The 16500-nt window shown below is 38.2% G+C and overlaps 1 protein-coding gene and 1 pseudogene across 3 annotated transcripts in view; one reads left to right on the forward strand and one right to left on the reverse strand.

Moving 5' to 3' along the window:
* Positions 1-730: 730 nt before the first annotated feature.
* Positions 731-16500, reverse strand: part of UBTD2 (ubiquitin domain containing 2) — a 40794-nt gene continuing 25024 nt past the window's right edge. For all 3 annotated transcript variants that reach the window (XM_074313897.1, XM_019741274.2, XM_074313898.1), the window contains 2 exons: positions 16198-16434; positions 731-3226 (listed from right to left, as the gene is read on the reverse strand). In XM_074313897.1, coding sequence (XP_074169998.1) covers positions 2829-3226; positions 16198-16372 — 573 coding nt within the window. In that variant the 5' untranslated portion in view covers positions 16373-16434 and the 3' untranslated portion in view covers positions 731-2828. The remainder of the gene's footprint in view (positions 3227-16197; positions 16435-16500) is intronic.
* On the forward strand, positions 10682-11367 carry LOC109452390 (large ribosomal subunit protein eL31; annotated as a pseudogene).

The following is a 16500-nucleotide window of genomic DNA, read 5'->3' on the forward strand; positions in this document are numbered from 1 at the left end:
AAACACAGGGCCGGGTGGGTAAATACACTTACAGAAACAGTGGTTCTCACATTGGGATTCCCCAGACCAGCAAAAGCAGCATCCAGACACTTTCAGAAATGCAAATTATTGGGCCTCACTCAGACCTACTAACTGGAACCTCTGAGGGAAAGAGTCTAGCAATCTGTGTTTTAACAAGTCTTCCAGGTAATTCGGATGCATGTTCAAGTTTGAGAACCATTGTGCTAGAGCATCTTTAAAGATATCCAGAAAACCGGTAACAGCTATTAACTCTGGAGAGAAGAAAGAGGAGATGAGGAACAGGAGTGAAAAAGAGACTTTTCACTTTCGTATGGTCAGATTTTTTTCTCCATGCATATGTATCACCTATTTTAAATAAAAATTTAACAAAGCCTGCCACTTTGATCCAAAATGGGTAAGAAATGAGCTCATTGCTCCTGAAAAACTGAATCATGAGTTTTGGTTTACAGCACAATTCTTAAAGGAAAGGAACGACAACCTATTTTAGACCGTGATTTCAATGCAGAAGATAAAGCATATCTATAAATAACCATGTATGGTTTGGCATAGCAGAGCCTAAGTCTGGTGATAATGAACTTGCTTTTTATTGAGCTGAGATTTTTATAAAGGAGGAAAACCTTTTTAGAGGTTTTATCAGAATGAGGCAGATTACCCTTATTATAGAGAGTAATAACAATTAAAAACCCAGAATAAAGGCAAAGACAAAGAGAAAAATTGAACTTTTTTTTTTTAAAAAAGCACAAAAACCCTACATACTAAAATTGTACACATCAAGTATTGGTCCAATCTTATATCAGTCTATTTACAATTAAACAGCACCATGGTTTTCTTACCTAGGTTAGTTAAACATGCCCAGAAAATTGTTATTCAAAGCACATGTTCCTTTAAAATAAACTCTTAAGAAAGTCCAAACCCTCAACAAACAAAAAAAGACTTTTTACCAACCATAGATTATTGATGATAAAGCCAAATTTACTTAAGAAAAATAGATTTGAACACTTTTTTTCCAGTTGACAAACTTTGAGAGATGTTGCTATTCAGTGTGGCACACAAATTAACAAAACTTTTTAATGACCGAGCATTAAATGCCCTCACATACCTCCACCTCCATATATAAAAATACTCTTTTGAAATTAATGCTGCTGTATCTTCTTGAATTTAGGTTCAATTATTACCAGCAAACCTAAATTAAATGTAGCCACAATGTTTAAAATAGTTGCATTAAAAAGGAAGTAGTTAAAGCTCTCAGAAACATGACATATTACAATTATAAATTATATCTAATAGGCTATAGGAAGTTTAATACCTTTTTAAACATTACATTTAAACTAATTAGCAGTTTCATTTTGCCATTGAAATTAATAATGGTGCTTCACATCCAAACAGGTGTGGAGGTTTATTTCCGAACTGCAAACTGCAACATGCCTTCTTCCTCTACTTTTCCATCTCGTATATTCTCAGGGGTACAGTGATCATGTGGTAACCCCCCCTCTAATGGAACAAACCTTGAGAAGGCTCCAAATTAAATATCCTCAGCAGCTTTATTCCAGTCATAGTATCAAAGAATCAGGTTATCTTACCAGATTTTTCAGTCCTCTATGATCAAATCTGCGGATGGTTCTTAATTTGCCTCCTTGCTGGGAAAGATGAGAGGAAAACTGTCATCCACCATAACTAAGGTAACAGTGAGCTGGAAAGCACTAAAGTATGAAGCAACATTTCACCATTTGGTCTCACTGCTGATGTTTGAGTGACGTCAGTAAATCTTTCACATTAGTAAAATATAAGTTGGAATATTCTCTAAAAGACTGAAAATAGGTACAATTCTCTCTGGCACAGAGAGAATGAGTTTTCCTTACACCCTTCCTGCAAACTAGGGGAGAAGAGACAATTATTTTATTATCCTACAGTCGGAATAGCTGTACTTGACTCCTTGCATTCCCTGGCCCAGTATCCATGCATATGGGGGCACAGTTAGTTCTGAGAAGTTCCAAGAAGAATAAGGAGAACAATTAAGGTATGATATAGTACTGACCTTCTAAGCCTGAATATGGAAACAGCTTCGTTATACAGACATTGCAAAATAGCTATGCAGCAAGAGGCCAAGAGTATCCAACTGAGTACCCGTTGAGGATCAGAGATCTGATTGCACTGACTAAATTATTGCCTAGTGTTCCAGAAGGGTGCCTGCCATCAATGTGCTCGAAGGCACCAAAACTTAGTGTGAATGTAAATAAAGAGCTCAACATAAGTGGTGGGAAGCAATACTGAAACACAGTTTGCCAGTATCTAATCCTTTATGACTAAATGTTAATTGAGCAAAGAATTAAGACCAGAATAGAAGCAAAACTCAAATACTGCTCTTTCCAATTTACATTTTAAAAAGCTCAAGTTTTATAACTGTTATTGATATCTGGAAATTATATTTGATTTGTTTTTATAAAAATTCTGTATTCACAAGGTGCTTGGTGCTGTCTTCATGGATGCAATATTCTATTTACAGTTCAAATCATTTAAATACAGCCATTATGTAGTTGCTGGGTGTTTTTAAAATAAATGATTTTCTATGTCCTAACTGCCCCTCAAATTAGAAATTGTAATTACATGAGTCTCAAAGGCTAGCTCTTTGTGTTTTATTAATTAATTTTGTTGGTCTCCATCACAGATGGAATTTTTCACTGGTAATTCCTCAGAACTAAATCCATTCATACGGAATTCAGAGCAGTGAAAATAAATTTCACGCCATAGAGTAGGAAACAAGAAAAAGGAGCGGGGGTGGGATCTGGGGACCAGCCAATAGGACCAGCTCAGTTCTCAACTGGTGTTGGGTTTTGCAAAGGTTGGCTCATTATAACCTGCACAACATAGTCCTTTGGGATCTTCAGCTCTTCCAACTTCATCTTGTCGGTGAGAGGTCTGCCAGAGAAGAACCACCGCTGACTACACGGCTCCACCCCTTCTGCCGCGTGGAGCCGCCTCTTCATGTGATACACTGTGTCCGTGCTGCGGACCACGAGTTTGAGGTCCTTGCCCGTGGAAAGGCGCAAACGGAGCTGGCATTCATACCCAGAAGTGGGAGGTGGCTCGGGGATCTCTAGAGTCTCTGTGTCGCTCTTTTCCTCGATCATGTTGATTGGCGGTGCCAAGCAGTAAACTGGAAGCTGGTATCTGTTTCCCAGTTCATCGTAGCACTCTGTAAGTGCACCTGCAGGAAGAAGATACGAATGAGAGTTTAATCTAAATGAATGCATGCTTGCTTACACCACGCAAAATGCTCACACGTCTCTTGCTAGCTTGCCACTGTAGAGAAAACAATTAAAATAAGGCCAGTCACTGACCATCAGTGATGATAGTCAAGGTCCATGACCAATTATTTGAGTGTTTACCTAACTCTACATTAACCATGACGCTAGCTTCTTACTCTCACCTCTTCTAAGTCATTTCATACCGAATCACACTTTCATTAAAAGATAAAGGTAAAGAAAGCACACAAAATTCAAATTGCACTGGGATACCTTCACCAGCTACCTTAAAAAAAAAAAAAAAAAGAAAGAAAGAAAAAGCCTAAAACAGCTCCCTAAGCCCAATTCCTCACAACGCAGTGTTCTAGAGCAGTTTTCTGAGTGCCTCGACGTTCTGAGGTCCTCAGGTCTTAGTCCAAGGAGATCACAAACTAGAGATGCCGCTAGCGCCTGGCTTATACATGAATCTCATCAGAAAAATTACCACAGAAATGAGAGGGGTGTTTTATTTAGCCCTAATTAGTTACCTATTACAGAGAAGCTGGGGGTTAAAAAGGAAAAGCAAGAAAGCAGGGATGCACATGCACAGAGAAATGGCCTCAGAATGCAACCAAGCCTGCTGACACCTTGATCTTGGACTTCCAGCCTCTAGAACTGTGAGGAATAAATTTCTGTTGTTTTACCAAAAAAAGGGAGAGGGAGAACAAAAGGGGTATAAGTTTATAACCAGCTGGCTCAAAGGAAGGAAAAAAGCATTTATGGTTTAAAAGAAGGTATTAAAGACTAATTTTTTTATAAAGCATAAACTGCACTACAGTGACAAGGATTTCCCCTGGGGAGCTTAAAAGTATAATTAATGAAGGTTTTAGTGTAAGGTTATTCATGTGTCCTTTGCTCAAACCGGAACATTAATGTCAGCTGATTTTCAATTTGGATAAAAGAACAAAAACATCTACCATAGTCAAAACACTTATATACAGGCTAAAGAATATGGGGAGTGGTTATCAATGAACAAATAAGTTACTGAACTAATCTTTGTGGCCGCGACCAATAGACTGAAAACACAGAGCACCAGAAATGAGACTGGAACAGTCACCAACCCACCATGGGGACGATCAGGTCTACTCTCTAAGTTGCAGCATACATGCTGTCGCGCGAGCTAAGTCACCAGGCACAACACACAGGAATTTCCCCTTTCCTTTGTTGAAAAATATTGCTCAGCCTGTGTTGCTCACAATTAATCGGAACACTACTATTGCAGAAATGGATATACTTCAAGTGCAATTGTGATGACCACAGTTGCCTACACTCGTAACCATTACATTGCAATACCTGTTCTTTATAAACAGAAGTAGTATAGTCAGTCGTGCGAACTTCACTGTTTATACTCAAATACTTCATATGGCCTAGTCCTGAGGCAAAGAAACCTACCAGTGCCTTTCAGATGGGCTGGCCATCAGGAGAACAAGAGGAAGTGAAGGGTTCACTAAACACCCACCACCTCTATTAAGAGAACACCTTCAGATACATATCCCACTGATATTGGGGGGTTAGTCATGTCAACCTGATAGGTACAAGAGCAATATTTACACAATTGTTCTGCTAGAAAAACATTCTCTTAGAGAGGCATCATTCCAAAGAATTACCTTTGGAATCAGGAAACCAAGATGAAATTCCCAGCCTTGTTATTAATTAGCTGTACAGCCTTGAGCAACATTCTTTAACCTGAAATACCTTTCTCCATCAGCAAAATAAGGCAGAATCAAATTGACCTCTAAAGCGGTTTCCAGGTTCACATACATGCTTCTTTACCTTCACGCACCCCAACAGATAGGAAACGGCAGTACTGCAAACGAAAGCAAACTGCAGGAACAAAAGCGTCTACATTTTCAGGCTCCCTAGAAACTAGGACAAGAGGTGTCATGGTGGCCTTTTGTACAGTAGTGCATGCCAACCTCAACGCACACGTAAAATCTAATAGACACTCAGGCTCTTCCTACATGTGAATACTCACTCCTCCATCACAATGGACAGCCGAATCTTTTCACTTCTGCCCTTCAGCCCAGCAAGGCAGGGGTTCAGTTTTCAGATTTCAATGGGCGAGAATAAAAACTCCATGGAAGAGGTACAGCTGGACAGCTTATCTCTTATTCCAGCCCAGGCAGAGCTCCCATCTATAATGCTGGAAATAAGCTTTCCAGACTCCTTATTGCTTAGAAGTTCCCATACTTTAATATTTCTGGGAAAGGTAACTTGTGTTGTATTTAACACAAAGTTTTCTGGTTTATGCACTCTTTTCCTTACTTCTGCCTGTCAAATTATAATCTGAGTTATAAATATGCTCTAGTTTTCAATTAAAGTAAAAACTAAATAGGGGGAAAAAATCCAGGCCACGAAGTCAAATATGATGTAATTACATTTTTGTCTATAGCTTTAAATATCTGGGATCATAAAGTATTATTAAAAATAACTGAAGAAGCATAGTATTGGGGAAAGGGTAAAAGCAGTTTGTAGAGTAATAATTTCAAACGTACAAGTTTAAACATGAAAGCAAACACTTAAGGATGCTTACTACTGTATATGAGATGATGGGTATTAAATAAGCTTATTGTGGTGATCATTTCACAATATATGTAAGTCAAACCATTATGCTATATACCTTAAACTTATACAGTGATGTAAGTCAATTATATGTTAATAAGACTGAAAAAAAGTGCTTACTTGTTCTAGCTCTAAGCATGTTATATACATTAACTTTTAATCCTCACAGTAGCCCTGTAAATTAAGTCTATTACACTCATTTTATAAATTGGAAAACTGAAGCAGAGAGAAGTAACTTGTCCAGGATCGCAGTAAGTGACAGAGTGAATAATGGGATTCCTGAAGAAGTAAATGCATAGCACAGGGCTTGGTTCCCGGGTGAGTGACATGGTTAATGGAAAGCAGGAAATGTGCTTGGAAAAAAAGGCAGGGGACAAACACAAGAGGAATGAAAAAACAAACACGGATGACAAGGAGGAAGAAACCAATAGTTCCAACGAAGCCAACTACGTATTTGCCAGTGATGTTGACAGTAAGTCCAAGAAAGTGGGAGTGGAAGATCGGGCAAAAGAAAATGGTGACTAACAGGAGGAGCATCAATGCTGTGAGGCCACCATATGTAGTAACAAAATGGACATATTACTGTCACTGTCTCATCTACAATATTTGCGCAAATATTGAGAATGTGTGAAAAATAGGGCACAGCTAAAAGATGGAGAGTTGTGCTTTAAAGAAACCCTGCGTGCTTAAACACAAAGGGAAGGAACCACTCTAAAAGTTGCTAATGTAGGGACTTTTCTACCTTTCCAAAATCACTTTCATCTGTTTGCATTTGCAATTTATAAAAGGTCTTAAACACCCCCACTGGCCATTGGGGGTGCAGTTAATTGAGCAATTCTTCACTAGTTCTAAAGGAGTTCTAGCCAGGCTGCTTACATTGCTCACCAAACGTCCTCCGTGGAAGGACACACTTTTTTCCATCTCCTCGCAAACCCACTGTAGACCTCGAGTCCTGGCAGAGACAGATGGCCGCCAGGTAGATGACTGCCAGGGCATATCACCTCCCCAGGTCAGGAAGCGCTGAAAGCTCCCCATGGTAGGAAGAAAGCTGCCAAGACTCCACCTTCTGCTCTGGTTTCATACAGAATTTCCTGAAGTTGTTTTTATTTATCTTCTATCTAGATGACTGACTCAGATATTCTATTTTCCTTGGTCAACTGTTTTCTATGGCTGTTTTTAGTAAGGCTTCAAAATATTTCACAAGGAAAGTATAAAGATAAAATTAAATTACATGCCAAACAATAAAAATAGCTTTACTAAATGTCAGAAAGTCTAACACTTTACTCCTCAAGCAGTCAAGAAAAATGTCTTTTCAGGCGTTCAAAGGCCCCACTCCTTACTCTTCTGCTCAGTTCTGAAAGGCTGCAGCTCAGTCCTGAAATTTTTTATCACTTGATAAAAAGCTCCATGAACAAATCTGTAAAAACTTAAAAATCAATTTTTGCATAGGGAAACTTCTGGGGATATGAAAATATTATCCTTATTGTGGTGGTTTCACAGGTATATACATGTCAAAGCTGACCCAGCTGTACACTTGAAATGTGTGCTGTTTCACATACTCCAGTATACCTCAATATAGTTCAAAAATTTAGTGTTTAAAATACATTGGCAATCTGATATGGAAAACTGCCTTTGAAATTAGGCAGGCAATGTCCTAGAGCTGCAAGGCTTTTGTCACAAAGTCTATGGAAACATCATTTTTCTTCCTGACTCCTCTTTTCCAACTGACCCAGAAGGCACGAAGTCTACTTTTCAATAAACGTGACTTCCTATGGCAAAGGAAGGCCTAACCACAGAGCTGGACACAGCTAAACAGGACAGGAACACTGACACAACAGAATGCAAAGGGATGAAAGAGTGGTCAGACCTTTGATTCAGGTGGCCCTCTTGGAGCCTGCTGGAGAACAGAAGACTGTGAACCTGAAAGAAGGAGCAGTGGCTTTGGAGTCGATCACACCTAAATTTTAAATTAGATCCTAATTTTGGACAATCTGACTGTTTCCTCAAAGATTACAGTATCCACCTCACCAAGTTGTTGTAAGGATTAAATAATAAAACACATGCAAAATTGCCTAGCATATATAATACAGAGAAAACACTCAATAACGTTGCTTCCCTTCTCACACAAGTTTTAAATGTCAGAACCAGGCTTCTGGGGAAGAGCTCACCAATAGCAATAACACGAGGATCAAAGTTTCACAAAGTTTGAATCCACTGCTTTCTGCTTCATGTGGCTCTCTACAAACCTGAATTACAATAATGTCAAAAAGGCCATCAAAAAAATTACCCTTCCTCCTGATATGAGGAGGTCTTTCAGGACTAACAAATTACAGGCTCTTTCATGCAAACACTTTGCTGGGAATTATATTAAGCTTGTATCTGGTAGCCAGGCTTTAGGAGAAGCAGGCTTAGCCATCTCATCCCACCCAATCAGCTAGACTGGCATTCAGAGCAGCAAGTCAATCATCTCACCTGCAAGCACAGGCGCAGAGTGGCTTCGTTTGTCTGCATCGCTCAAGTCATATGATGGTTAGACCGTGATTAAGAGCTTTTGTGAGTAACATTTTGCCCCATTTCTAAGGGGACACTGATCTTCATTCCCAGCTCTTTGAAAGGGGCAGAGGAACAGACCAGAAGCACTTGGACGCGGAGGTTTATTTAAGTATGACCTGGCCTCATGCAAGTCGAAGTTGGTGCAGCATACTCCCCGGGACCACAGCAGGAACCCCGCTTTCCCTCCACCCCCATCCGCCACCCAGGACAGCAAAGAACAGACGACATCTACAGAAACAAGCCTACTAACTCAGGGACAACCTCCCACCTCAGCTATTTCAGGGTCTCTGCTCCTCTAATTGAAGAAAAAGGATGGCATTAGCAGAGGACTGGATAAATTTATATTTTATAACTCTAAATCATTTTTGTTTCTTTGAGGAGAGAGAGAAAAAAAGGATACAACAATTTATGATTACTCAGTCATCAGATCCTTTCTTAAGGCTCTGTTGTATTTCTAAACACAACAGTCGGGTGAAAATCCTGTCTCCCGTGTGTGCAATGTATCTTCATGCTGTCATCCTAAGCTTTATGTTCATGACGTATCAGTTAAGTTTATTAAATGACAGATTCTTATAGGAACCTTTAAAGAACCCAGAATTCATGGCCTGCTTCTTAATGGGTCCTCTAAAGCACTTAAGGGAAATAGAAACGAGGCCTATACGTATGCATTTCCTGCTTATATGTGTCTTAGAGAATCTTTCTGTTTCTCTTTAGTATTAATAGAAGTACACATATTATTTTAAAGTACAGTTGACCCTTGACCAACAGAAGGGTGAGGGGCACTGACCCTATTACCCTCGTGCAGTCAGAAATCCATGTATAACTTCTAACTCCCCAAAAACTTTACTCACAGCCTACTGTTGACTGGAAGCCTTATTGATAACATAGTCGATTAACACATATTTTGCACGTTATATTATACACCATATTCTTACAATAAACTAGAGAAAAAAATGTTATTACACAAATCATAAGGAAGAAAAAATACACTTGAAAGTATTTATTGAAAAAAATCTGCATGGAAGTGGGCCCACACAGTTCAAACCTGTTATTCAAGGGTCAACTGTATTCTAAATAGTATGCAAGGGACCTAAAATTAACATTAGACCTGAAATTAACACTGAAGATTTATGCTGTCACTTTACAGAAAATAGAGATGAAATGACTTGGCCATGGCATTAAGCTGTTTTAGTTATTGTTAGATTCAAAATCTCAATTCCATGACTTACTTATACTTGGAAAAATGACATAACCTCTCTGAACTTCAGTTTTCTCATTGATTTAAAATTGGGATTGTTGTAGGTGATTATTACAGGCATGAGAATTAAATAACATCAATTCAGAATATGAATTATTATTATTTTATTATTCCTGATTCTCAGTCCAAATGTTCTTTTATCATATTGGCTCCTTAATATATAGAAATGCTCTATTTATGCCATTTATAAGTACCTTAGTTTTAAAAATTTTAAATTGTATTTAAGGGCATAATTTAATTTATGTACATTTGATATTTTGAGATAAGAAGACCAGGAAAAAGGGGGGGTAAATTTCCAGGCAATTCCTCTCCCACCTATATTTTGAAGGTGATTAAAAAAAGGCTGAGTTTGTAAGAATTACTTTTTCCTACATCCCATACTCCTCAACATGAAAAAGGACAAGAGAAACAGGCCTTGAAGAGCCCCAGTGAAGAAGTGGTAATGTTTAGCCACAAGAAGCAAGAAGACTAAAGTTGGAATTAAATCTTTAAGTGCGAGAAAGGTGTTTGAGAAACAGTGAGCGGCTATTCCTCCTACACAAGAGGGTAAGAGGGAAGCTTTTCCATTTTAATTGTAGGGAGATGGAAAACACATTCATTGTAGATGCTAAAGGAATAAAAACAACCTTTCTAGAAAATTAGACGGTAGGAAAGGGGAGTAGGCAATTTTCAAAATCCTTTTTAATATTCTGCATAACAATTCTAAGAGGCATTAAGTCCCCATCTTTACAAGACAGACAGACACTGTTTTTGAACAAACTTTAACTGAAAATTACTGAACAGTTACTATGAAGCAAACTCTGTGAAAAATGAAAATAATAATCACCTTTTTTACACTGTCTACGCTAATTTGGGCAAGCCACTTAATCTATAACCTAGTTTCACTGGCAAAATACTGAGAAATTTTTTCAGGATGTTTAGGTAATGGCAAAATAACAATCACTGAAAAGGAAATAAGCTCAGTAAGAAATTTAAGACCATGGCTTTCCAACTTGGGCCCGGCAGAATGACTCCCACAAAGAAGGGCGGCAAGAAAAGAAGAAGAAGGGCCATTCTGCCATCAATGAAGTAGTGACCAGGGAATACACCATCAATATTCACAAGTGGATCCATGGAGTGGGTTTCAAGAAGTGTGCCCATCAGACACTCACAGAGATTCGGAAATTTGCCATGAAGGAGATGGGAACCCCACATGTGCGCATGGACACCAGACTCAACCAAGCTGTCTGGGCCAAAGGAATGAGGACTGTCCCATCCCGCCCCAGGTGCGGCTGTCCACACAGCAAAACGAGGATGAAGGCTCGCCGAAGCAGCTCTATGCGCTGGTTACCTACGTACCTATCACCACATTCAAAAATCTACAAACAGTTAATGTGGATGAGAACTAACTGCTGATTGTTGAATAAAGTTATAAAACTGAAAAAAAGAAAAAAAGAAATTTAAAACCATGAGTGAGAAATGCTGTGTAAATCATGAAGAATAAAGCTCTTCTAGGACAGAGAGGCTGTGCAAAAGGGGTACCAGATATCAAAATCATCCAGGGAGCTTCTTCCATAACACACACGTCCACACCGTCCTCAGCGTGCGTCATAATTTCCAAAGTGAAAATACATGCACACATATGGAATTCCTCAGTGGTTATGACACCAACTGCCCTATTAACAAGCCCTATTGCCATTTGAGAATAATGAAATAAAGAATTATCACTGATACTAATAGAGGAAGATAATTTAAAAATACAGAATTATTTTGTGCTTGGACAAGGCAGGATTACAATGAGTACAATCTTATGATTGGAATTGAGACAAGAATAATCAATGGAACCACCATACAAAAAAAGAAAGGAAGGAAGAAACATGGAAAAAGGGTGTTTTTGTTGTTTCCTTTGTCAACACATGGGCAAAAAGGCCGTTGACAAACACATAATGTTTGTGTACATAACAGATACTAAATACAACTTAAACCAAAAAGGATACAAATCCTTGCTTATTTTGAGCATAGAATCTAAAAAAACAGACAACACATATAATACAAGACATACACAAACAACATTTACAAAGACATTTTCATACAGTATTCAAACTTTAAAGAACTTTTTATAGTTATTTACATTGGGAAGATAATATGAACCAGGTTGAGATAATAAAAGGATTATGGGTAGAGAAGACAAAGAAGATGCGATAAAAACAAGAAAGATGTGATTGAAGAAAGCTTAGAAAGGAGAGTGTGTCCCAGGATCTCTTCAGATCATCTGTGATCAATTCATTACTCTTACAGGCAACCCTGACAGAGGCAGATGAAGGGGATAGGGACGGATCAGGTGTGGGATGATGCTAAACTATGTCCTCACTGCTTTGGTATCCAATTAATAAATCTACTACTATTGCCATTGAATCAACACAATCTCAAAATTCCATTAGGCATATGCCCAAAGCAGAGTCCCCTAAAAGCCAAAGAAAGATGTTACCAGTAGACAATACATCCAAAAAATGATCAAAATCTGTAATTAAAGATTTTGGTTTAATTAAACCAAAATATAATTAAAGGAATTGACTTGTTAATGTCAGAATTCAAGAAATACAATCATTAGCACTACGACTTACAAAGTGCTTTTTGGACTATGACAAACAATTTACATGTGTTATTATCACATTTAATCCATACGACCACCCTATGGGATAGGTGGTCACAATCCATATTTTACAGGTGAGAGAACGAAAGCTTACAGAAATGATCTGCATAAAATCACATAGCTGTAAGGAACACTACAGAGGCAGGAAGTAAGATTAGGTCTGGTATCAAAGCCTGAGCTAAACAATGGCTAAAGTCTATGCTATTTTAAACTCAAAAGGTTAAGTACTTTGGAATGTATAGGGTGTAATACAAAATATACCCAAAGTAAAATTTCAAATATGTAATTACACCAAAAAGATGGAAGGGATTTCAGCAATATCACTAAGTAGGTCTAGGTAAAAGCATGTAACTAAATAAATTATAAGCTGATGGTGAGTTAGAGTCGATACAGAATACAATTCAAAAGTCCACCTAAGAAATATCACTAACAAGTTTCAGATATGAACAACAAGAGAATTCAGTCAAGAGTACCAATGATAATATTAATACCCAAAAAGTTATTACAGAGCTTTGAAAGATGAAAACTCAGACATCAGTTTGATTCTCTTACACTAAAGTACAAAATATTTCTTAAACATAGAGGGGGAGTAGAGGCTCATGCAATGCTCTCAAACTTCCAAGAATTAGTCTCCCTTTCTGTCAGTTGGTAGGGCTGCCAGCAGTATCCCTTTTCTAGGCAATTCACACAGATAAGCAGAGATGAGGGACTGGAATCTTTATAGAGCTCTGAGCCCGTATCCAGTAGGACATGCACGGGCCCTCGCCTTCCATTAAACAGAGCTTCTCTGCCTACATGAACTTGTAACCGAGGCCACAATTTATAGAACACAATCAGATACTCTGATAGGTAACTATAATAAATACAAAGTAAGAAAGTCAAAGTTCCAAGGTTCTGGACCTCAGGCTTCTAACTTAAGACAATCACAGATAAACAACTCTTCTTCCCCACCACTTGCAGGCCTATACAAATACAAACATATTCTGCTTTAAAAATTAGCAGGGTTCCAGACAAGACGGCAGAGTAGAATACTGTATGTCAATTGTAACTGAAAAAGAAAAGATTAAAAATATAAAAATAAATAGGATATAAGCATTAAGAAAAAGGACAATAGAACTATTTATAAAGGAAGGCTCTTCTCTATATATTATATAAAGGTAGTACTCGGAGACAAATTGTAGAACTGAAAAAGGGAATGGAGTCAGATGATGTCCACCCCCAATCATATAAAAGGTAAAGAATTCAGAGACTATCCATGAAAACAGGGACTAAAGTCATACTGAAATAGCATTCCATCATCAATTTTTCAATGTAGAGAGGATCATATTAACACAAACCCATGCTAACAAGCTTTCATAATAAAGAACAGGACAACTCTGAAAAATATATTTTTAAAAAGTTTCTTGGAAGCACAGTTAATTCAGATAATTAATGGAGATTTGGAAAATTGGAAAGAATACTAAGTTAAATATCTTTTATTTAAAAAAGAGTCAAAGGACATAAAGCAGATGATTAAACAGTGAAAAGCACCGTTCCTCTGAAAATATAAAGGAAGATACTGAAAAAGAAACAATGAAGGTACGACAATGAGTAGAAAACAAGGCATATACGTAAGTACCAGGGGTGCCCAAAAAACGTATACACATGACTTGTGTTCATCTTTTGTTATCAGTATATGTTAAGTATTACAATTTCAATACAGGTTTTTTTTCTTTCTTAAAATGTGTATACATTTTTGGGGCATTTTTTGGCACCCTCTGTATATATGGGGGTATAGAAACAACTTAGAAAAATATTAACTTGAAAAACTGAAGAGAAAAATAAATTTATACAGTAATCAAAATAACAAAGAATATAATACAATAATAACACCTAAATCCCAGTGTAGCATGAAAACTTTTATTATAAGTGTGTCTAATCAAGGAGACCAAGCAAGAGGATGCACAAGGGTTCAGCATATATGCAATGTGATAAAAAACTATGGTGAATGTTGAAATTAAAAAACATTTATTACAGTAAAAGACACATTGCCATTAATCCCCCTCAAAATGCTTCCCATCACTTTGAACACACTTGTTCCATAGGTCTTGCCACTTTCTGAAGCAGTTCTGGAAGTCCTCTTTTGTGAGTGTCTTTAGTTGTGCTGTCGTGGCTGCCTCGATGTCCTGAATTGATTCAAAACATTTACCGTTCGTGGTCATTTTGACTTTGGGGAAGAGCCAGAAGTCACACGGTGCCAGATTTGGTGAATAAGGTGGACGAGGACACACCGTAATGTTTTTATTTGACAGAAATTGCCATACCAGAAACGGTGTGTGACACAGAGCCTTTTCATTGTGATCACAAAATACAGTGACTGCTGCTACCAAACGCCATCCAATGGGAAGGCAGGGATCATTCAATATGGGAAGCAGTGCATCAAAACTTAATAACAGTGTGTGACTAGTTTCAACTTGTTCGGTGCAGTCAGTCAGGTGTGAACTACGGTTGAGAGAAGGTATGTTTTAAAGTGTGCCATAAATCATCCTCCATCATGACAACACTCCATGTCACATATCCCTTCTGGTATAGCAATTTCTGTCAAATAAAAACATTACGGTGTGTCCTCATCCACCTTATTCACCAGATCCAGCACCCTGTGACTTCTGGCTCTTCCCCAAAGTCAAAATAATTCAGGACATTGAGGCAGCAACAACAGCGCAACTAAGGATACTCATGAAAGAGGACTTTCAGAACTGCTTCAGAAAGTGACAAGAATGATGGGATAAATGTGTTTGAAGTGAGGGGGAGTATTTTGAGGGAGATTAATAGTAATATGTCTTTTACTGTAAATTTTTTTTTATTTAAACATTCACTGTATTGTTTAATCACACCTCATATGTGTCCCTGGAAACACTCAAAGCTTATGGCGGTCATATAGTCACACTCCTAAGTAAAGGAGAGAGGTTTCTAATAATGCTCAGGGTTACAATCATAGAAAACTGTCCTGAAGAACATGGGAGACTCCTTCTATGTTTAGGTTTGCTCATTGTGCTAGACACAGGCTTCCTGAGAAAGTCCAATGACCAAAGGAGCATCCAGTGAGTCTCCACAGCTCAAGCCCACTCCTGCAGTGCTAACAGGAGACCAGTGATGCTGCTCTAACATGGGGGCGAGGTGGTGGGAGGGGGACCCTGACGGAGAGCTCGGTTACATGGAAGTTAGAAAATATCAAGTGAACAAATGTTCTCTTTCTTGAGATTAAAAATATTTAAAAAACAGGGGCAGCCGAATTGCTGTTGGTTAGAGCGCGAGCTCTCAATAACAAGGCTGCAGGTTCAATTCCCACATGGGATGGTGGGCTGTGCCCCCTGCAACTAAAGATTGAAAATGGCGACTGGACTTGGAGCTGATGGGCCCTGGAGAAACATCTATTCCCCAATATTCCCCAATAAAATGTAAAAAAACATAAAAATATAGACAAAGGAAACTTATCTCCAGCTGAAAGACATACAAAGAAGCAAAGAGAAATGCTCCTTATGTTACATTTTAAAAAAGGTAGAATAATGCACAGCAAGCACATGAACACTTCCCACCCTGCTCCCCTGAAAATAAGACCCAGCCAGACAATCAGCTCTAATGCATCTTTTGGAGTAAAAATTAATATAAGACCGGTATATATTTTATATTATATATATTATATATTGTATTACATTACATTATGTTACATTATATTACCTGGTCTTATATTATAGGAAAAGAAGACAGGGTCTTATATTAACTTTTGCTCCAAAAGATGCATTAGAGCTGATGGTCCGGCTAGGTCTTATTTTCGGGGAAACACAGTATTTGGTTTCCTGCTGTTGGGAATGAGCTGACAGCGCTCCCCTTTGGCCTTGAGTATGACCTACCATGCGGTAATGTGATGTTTGCACCATCAATGATCGCTTGTGCCAGTTCATGATCATTGCTCTCAAAAGCATGCGCTGCAGCCTTCAAGGCATCCCAAATCTCTTTACGGCCTTCAAAAGCTGGTGCAGTGTCCCAAAATTCGTCCCTCTTGCTGCGCAGCTGTCCATCTGTCATGGGATAATCGCTTTTCCATTTGGGTTTCTCCTTTTTCAAAGGCTGGTTACGACCTAAAGCAACTGGGAAGGAAGAGAAATAAAAGGCTGACATCAAAACCAATATTAACAAAAGATGTATTAAAAATT

The sequence above is a fragment of the Rhinolophus sinicus genome, linkage group LG10, assembly GCF_036562045.2.
Source record: "Rhinolophus sinicus isolate RSC01 linkage group LG10, ASM3656204v1, whole genome shotgun sequence".
Taxonomy (NCBI): domain Eukaryota; kingdom Metazoa; phylum Chordata; class Mammalia; order Chiroptera; family Rhinolophidae; genus Rhinolophus; species Rhinolophus sinicus.